This window comes from Rhinopithecus roxellana, chromosome 12 (assembly GCF_007565055.1).
Source record: "Rhinopithecus roxellana isolate Shanxi Qingling chromosome 12, ASM756505v1, whole genome shotgun sequence".
NCBI lineage: Eukaryota > Metazoa > Chordata > Mammalia > Primates > Cercopithecidae > Rhinopithecus > Rhinopithecus roxellana.
In genome coordinates this window covers 5,464,665-5,471,956 of record NC_044560.1, presented here as the reverse complement: position 1 = coordinate 5,471,956, position 7,292 = coordinate 5,464,665, and the positions used below count along the sequence as shown (strand labels likewise).

Below are 7,292 nucleotides of genomic sequence, written 5' to 3'. Positions count from 1 at the left end.
CGCCATTGCACTCCAGCCTGGGAGACAAGAGCAAAAACTCCGTCAAAAAAAAAAAAAAAAAGAGGTTATTTTCCAAGTTTTCTCCAAAGATACAGAGTTTAAATTTACGCCAGCAGCCTTTATCCGAGCAAGCGGCCAGCTCCCATTCTGTCCCATATTTAAGGATGCAATTTCTAATACTGCAGCCATCAGTTGTTGCTTCTGCTGAGGTCAACTTCTGGAGCCCCCCTGCTCCCTTGCCTGCAGCGGCTCACAGAGAGACGTCTGATACCAACAGCTGGAGGAGGGGTGGAGGTCGCCCCCCCAGCCCCAGTGATCTGACCAGGCCTTTCAACACCACCCAAAGTCTGTCTGATGCTCTTATAATGACTGCATTCATGGGTTTTTGTTGTTGTGTTTTTTTTTGAGACGGAGTCTTGCTCTGTCGCCCAGGCTGGAGTGCAGTGGCTCAATCTCAGCTCACTGCAGCGTCTGCCTCCCTGGTTCAAGGGATTCTCCTGCCTCAGCCTCCTAAGTAGCTAGGACTATAGGTGCATGCCACCACGTCTGGCTAATTTTCGTTTTTTTTTTTTTTTTTTTTTTTTTTTTGTGAGCCAAAGATTTATTTATTCATTTCTTGCATTTGAAGTACTCTTCGATAACATCCTTGGCCTGAGACTCCTTTCCATAGTCCTTAACTACTACACAACTGCAACCAACCACTTTACGGGGTTTCCCCTCTCTGTCAATTTTACAGAGGCCTACCCATTCTCCTAGTTTCTTGTTGTCATCAACCTTAATTAGGTTGATCTGGTGTTCAGCACAAAGGGCCTCCACCAACTTGACATACATAGGCTCATCACAGTTGGATGCAAGCACACAAAGATGGGCTTGGCGCTTGTCTAAGGCTTTGGCAGCTTCGCGAATTCCACGTGCTAGGCCATCGTGGATGAGGGCGGTCTTCAGCACCTCTTGTAAAGCAGTATTAACGTCCATTACACCTCCAGCAGCAATGCCTTCCTCGGCCATGGCGGTGGGTTACGGGTGAAGCCGAATCTTGAACGCACCCAAGCCTCCGCCTCCGCGCGACTCCGCGGAGGCAGGGAAAGAGTAATTTTCGTATTTTTAATAGAGGTGGGGTTTCATCATGTTGGCCAGGCTGGTCTCGAACTTCTGACCTCAAGTGATCCTCCCACCTCGGCCTCCCAAAGTGCTGGGATTACAGGCTTGAGCCACCCCGCCCAGCCGCATTCTCGTTTTTCAATGTGAGAGCCCAGAGACTGTTAGACAGGGTCATCTACTGTCCCCCACTTCCTCACTTGATTCTAACTTGGAGACCAGCAAAGATGGTGATATCAGGCCTTTCACCTGACCATCGCCTCTGGATGCCAGCTAAGGTGTGGACAGATGGGTGGGGCTAAGCTGGGTAACCCAGGACCACTTGGAAACTGGCTACCAAGAGAGGACCTGAACCAAAGGACCGAGATGCATAGTTCCTCCGAACTGCAGGCAAGATCAGTTATGATTCCTTGGGGTGGACTTGCTCCCCTGCTGGTGCCACCACGGACTTGTCAGGGATCAAAGATTATTTCTCCATGCCCCTTGGAGCTGCTGGGCTTAGGAGCCAACTATCATATTTAACTCCCCTGGACCAACTCCACACCCAGCCCCTAGAATTCTTTTCTTTTTTTTTTTTTTTTTTTTTTTTCGAGATGGAGTCTCACTCTGTCACCCAGGCTGGAGTGCAGCGGTGCGATCTCGGCTCACTGCAACCTCTGCGTCCTGGGTTCAAGTGACTCTCCTGCCTCAGCCTCCCGAGTAGATGGGATTACGGGTGCATGCCACCACTCCCAGCTAATATTTTATATTTTTTAGTAGAGACAGGGTTTCACCATTTTGGCCAGGCTGGTCTCAACCTCAAGTGATCCACCTGCCTCAGCCTCCCAAAGTGCTGAGAGTACAGGCATGAGCCACCACGGCCAGTCCTTTTTTTTTTTTTTTTTTTTTTTTTGAGACAGAGCCTCTCTCTGTCACCTAGGCTGCAGTGCAGTAGCGCAATCTCGGCTCACGTCAACCTCTGTCTCCCAGGTTCATGTAATTCTCCTGCCTCAGCTTCCCGAGTAGCTGGGATTACAGAGAAGCTACCACCACGCCCGGCTAATTTTGTATATTTAGTAGAGGAGGGTTTCACCATGTTGGCCAGGTTGGTCTTGAACTCCTGACCTCAGGTGATCCTCCTGCCTCGGCCTCCCAGAGTGCTGGGATTATAGGTATGAGCCACCACACTTGGCTCCAGCCCCTAAAATTCTAATAACCGAGTCTCTCCTAAGACTTAGCCTAAAAGAACAAACAAGCCCCCCTTTCCACACTGTCCTGGGGGAACCCAGCACTGGCTGAGTGCCAGCAGGTGTGGCTTCTCTCCTGTACTGAGCCCGGCAGGTCCTGGCTGGCCCAAAGCTTCTCCTCTGGAAGCCTCCTTCACCTTCCTGTCATACAAGCACCTACTCTTCCCTCCCTGCCACGTGCTCGCTTTGGGCTCACTTAGCGAACCTCCAAGTTCCCAGCCAGACCCAGCATCCGTGATGGATGACCCTGGAAACATGGACCCAGCTTTGAAATTCCTTTGGAAATTACGGTCAAAGCTTCCTTCACAGGAACTCATTTTTCCAGAAACATTTTCTACCAATTTGGGAAAGGTGGGGGTGTCTTATTCATTCATTCATTTACCCAGCACCTACACTGAGCCAGGTGCCCTGCCGGCACCTACACTGAGCCAGGTTCTCTGCCGGCACCTACACTGAGCCAGGTGCTCTGCCGGCACCTACACTGAGCCAGGTGCTCTGCCAGGTAATGGATGGGGCATGGATATTTCAGGTAGTGCCCACCCTGGACCCTACAACAGAACAGCCAGGTGCTAGAAGAACACAGTCATAAAGTGCTCTGGGAACAGAGAGAAGGAGAGAGCCAGGGTCCCTCTGAGGACCACCCTCTGTTCGTTTATGTTGCAAAAACACATAGAACATTCTGTGCCACCATTGTTTTGCAGTGTGCAAATCTGTGCAAACCTACCCCCAAAGTCCAAGGGAGCTGAGAGCCAGAACAAAGAGGCTGATAAATTTTTTCTCAGAAAGGAACTTTTTTTCTGTCTTTGAGACAGAGTCTCGCTCTGTCACCCATGCTGGAGTGCAGTAGATCCAGATCTCGACTCACTGCAACTTTTCCCTCCCGAGTTCAAGTGATTCTCTTGCCTCAGCCTCTCAAGTAGCTGGGATTACAGGCACCTGCCACTGCACCTGGCTAATTTTTGTATTTTTAGTAGAGATGGGATCTCACCATGTTGGCCAGGCTGGTCTCAAACTCCTGACCTCAAATGATCCACCTGCCTCGGCCTCCCAACATGCTGGAATCACAGGCATGAACCACCGCACCTAGGCTCAGAAAGGAACATTTAATAGGTACTTAGGAACAGAAGCCATTATTTCAGGCAGCCACAAGGCAAGATGGTGGATCCCTACGCCATTCCCTCCCAGACCCAGGGCTTATACACCAATAGGGAAGCAATGTATAAGACAATTGTAGAGAAAGGTAAGCACGCCAAATGAATCTGCCTAAGGGCAGGACTTATGGTCTAGGTTGTTCTGGGACTGAGTATGGCGGCTCATACCTGTAATCCCAGCACTTTGGGAGGCTGAGGTGGGAAGATCTTTGGAGGCTGGGAGTTCAAGACCAGCCTGGGCAATATAGTGAGACCCTGTCTCTATTTATATTTTTTAATATATGTTTTGAAAGGTGATTTTGACCTAAAGGCAGAATATGCTGTAAGTACATGTTCTTATACAAGAGCAGTAGACACAATAAAAATCTTAGAGGCATTCCTGGAACTCGTGTTAATCAGACGTCAACACAGTGGGTTAGTGTCCTAGACGGAGCTGCTTTGGCCTGCACGCAGGCATTGTTTTAAGTATGTTACAAACACTAAGCTGCTTAATTCTCATAAAGACTTTACGAGGCAGGCACTATTATTACCACATTTTATAGATGCAAGGGCACAGAGAGGTTAAGCAGCCTGCCCGGGGTCACCCCATTGCTAAGTGGCAGAGTGACATTTGTACCCCAGCACTCTGGCTCCAGGCCCCTGCTGTTAGCCACTGACGAGGCTGCCTCCACTGATGGAGGGGCTCTCCAGCTGAGCAAGGGTGGCCAAGCCTGAGCCAGCTGCCGGGCCACTCGGGGACTGACACAGGCATATCTTGACACCAAGGAACACAGAGGGAGCACTCTGGGAGCATCCTGCTCAGCCAAGCAACCTTGAGGTCAGAGGCCTGCCGAGCCAAGAGGCTCCAAGGGGAACTATGAACTCCCAGGCTGGACTGCTCCATCTTTGTTCACAGCCTTCAAGGGAGAGCTCCAAGGACCATGTGAGTCTCTGCAGGGGAGCCATGGGAGGTGGCCTCCCCTCCCCAGACAACAAGGTTTGGTGCCTGTCCTTGAGTGAACGGTTTGTCCCTGAAGGAAAAACAAAACAATAAAATTCAGCTCAGGGTAAGGGATGTTCCCACTGCTACTCCACCAGGGAGAGGGAGTGCGCTCATGAGAAGGACTCGCTTTTGTAGAAGCGGGTATGTGTTTTTCCTGGCCTGGAGCCCATTACAACCGTGTCATAAACGGCATGCCAGAGAGCGTGCTCTGCGCTGGCCCCATGAGGCCCACATCACCTCTCCCAGAGGGCTGGAGAGCGAGCAACACAGGAGGTTCCGGCAGGTCCTGGCCTTACGGGTCACCGGCTCCTTGTGACAGCTGACTCCACTCCTGGGAAGAGGAAAAGGAGAAATCTTAGAACCAGGAGCCGATCCCATCCAAGTGGTCTCTGCCCTCAGAAAGAGGCAATGCTGGAGAGAGGCATCCCCCTCCAGGATGGAAACCACAAGGGCCCCAATTTCTGTCTGTCCTGTTTACCACTGGGTCCCTAAAATACCACTGGGTGTCTAAAATACTATGTCACAAAGGCTCCACAATTTTTCTCTAAAGGATTCGATGTGAGAAGCTTAGGCTTTGCAGTTCACCAGTCTCGGTGCAAATCCTCCACTCTGCCATTGGAGAGCACACACGGCCTATAGCTTCTGAATGGATGAAACCTTGTCCCAGTCAAACCTTATATATGGACACTGAAATTGGATTTTCTTTTCTTTTTTTTTTGAGACGGAGTCTCACTCTGTCATCCAGGCTGGAGTGCAGTGGCATGATCTCAGCTCACTGCAACCTCCGCCTCCCAGATTCAAGCAATTTTCCTGCCTCAGCCCCCTGAGTAGCCGGGATTACAGGCACCCACCACCATGTCCAGCTAATTTTTGTATTTTTAGTAGAGATGAGTTTTCACCATGTTGGCCAGGCTGGTCTCAAACTCCTGACCTCAAGTGATCTGCCCACCTTGGCCTCCCAAAATGCTGGGATTGCAGGTGTAAGCTACCACTCCCAGCCTGAAATTTGATTTTCATATCATTGTCAGATGTCATGAACTACTACCCTTCTTTTTTTTTTTTTTTTTTTTTGAGATGGAGTCTTGCTCTGTTGCTCAAGCTGCAGTGGTGTGATCTCGCCTCATTACAACCTTCACCTCCCAGGTTCAAGCGATTCTCCTGCCTCAGCCTCCTGAGTAGCTGGGATTATAGGCATGCGCCACCACACCCAGCTAATTTTTGTATTTTTAGTAGAGATGGGGTTTCGCCATGTTGTCCAGCCTGGTATCAAACTCCTGACCTCAGGTGATCCGTCTGCCATGGCGTCCCGAAGTGCTGGGATTACAGGCAGGAGGCAATGCGCCCGGCCATGAACTATTGTTCTTCTTTTGACTTATATTCCCAACCATTAAGAAAAGTACAAACTAGCGCAGTGGCTCACACCTGTAATCCCAGCACTTTGGGAGGCTGAGGCTACAGGGCTGAGGCTTGAGCTTGAGCTCAAGAGTTCAAGACCAGCCTGGCCAACATGGCAAAACCCCGTCTCTACTAAAAACACAAAAATTTAGCCCAGCATGGTGGTGTACACCTGTAGTCCCAGCTACTCGGGAGGCTGAAGCAGGAGGATCACTTGAGCCCAGGAAGCAGAGGTTGCAGTGAACCAAGATCATACCACTGCACTCCAGTCTGGCAACAGAGTGAGACCCTGTCTCAAAAAAAACGAAAAGTAAAAACCGTCCTTTGCTGCAAGTTGTACAAAAACAGGCGGCAGGTGGGGTTTGGCCTGCAGGCTATAGTTTGCTGACCCCTGACACCTGATTTTGTGGCCACAGCCCCATGGAATTAAACCCAAATAGAAGGCTCCCAGTGCTCTGCCAGTCAGGGATCCCCTGCCCCTCTGCATGGACCCCCATCTAACGACTGCAGTTCTCAGTTCGTACCTCTCCTGTGGGTTATCGGGATCATGCTTGCCCCTCCCTTTCCAGCACTCACTTGTTTTTTGAGACACAGTTCCAGCGTCTCAGGCTCTGGGAACCCTCTCTGGATACCCTGTAGGGTTCTGATGCACCTCTCTTTACTGCCAAGCCCCAGCAACTAGCCCCTCAATGCACTTGTTGCCAAGTCTGATGGTGGCGGTTTGTTACTTGGCCTCCTCCGACGGCCCGGAAGCTACTGGAGGGCCAGGCATGGGTCTTCCAGCTCCCTCTCCCAGTGCTTGGAACATGGTATATGCTCTGTAAGTGCTCATTGGGATCCTTTGTCCAGCCCACTCCCTTCTCTTCCTCTTCCTCCTCCCCCAAGTCTCTCAGCCTCTAAGATTGGCTGGCGCAGACCTCAAGCCTGGAGTCTTGTTTTCTCCACCCACCTTCACATCCTAAGTGAGCTCTCCCCAACTCAGGGCTCTAACGTCATCTACATGGTGACAACTCCCAAACATATATCTCCAGCCCCAACTTTTCCCATGAACCCCAGATCTGGAATGTGTTTAGCCACTCTTAAGGTTGGCTTCAACTACTAACGATGAATAGATAAAGGAGGCAATTAACCTGAAACTGGTAAACATGAGGGGGAGTCAGAAGCGTTGAGGCATCATGACCCCATGGGACAGAGGAATTACAGAAGTCAAAGAAACTGTCCCAAAAGAAACCAGTCAAATGGGGCCGGGCATGGTGGCTCATGCCTGTAATCCCAGCACACTGGGAGGCCGAGGTTGGTGGACCACCTGCAGTCAGGAGTTCAAAACCAGCCTGGCCAACATGGTGAAATCCCGTCTCTACCAAGTGTACAAAAATTAGCTGGGCATGGTGGCGGGCGCCTGTAATCTCAGCTACTCAGGAGGCTGAGGCAGGAGAATCA

General features: G+C 50.7%; 1 protein-coding gene across 1 annotated transcript; it reads right to left on the bottom strand.

Annotated features, from left to right (window-relative positions):
- Nucleotides 1–560: 560 nt before the first annotated feature.
- LOC104663072 (40S ribosomal protein S12) lies at nt 561–1,091 on the bottom strand. Its single transcript, XM_030912827.1, has one exon. It carries the CDS (start codon nt 1,006–1,008, stop codon nt 610–612), a length of 399 nt encoding a protein of 132 aa, XP_030768687.1. The 5' UTR covers nt 1,009–1,091; the 3' UTR covers nt 561–609.
- Between the last annotated feature and the right edge of the window lie 6,201 nt (nt 1,092–7,292).

Coding starts and splice junctions, on each gene's coding strand:
- LOC104663072 (XM_030912827.1), bottom strand. CDS start 1,008: ATGGCCGAGGAAGGCATTGCTGCTGGAGGTGTAATGGACGTTAATACT.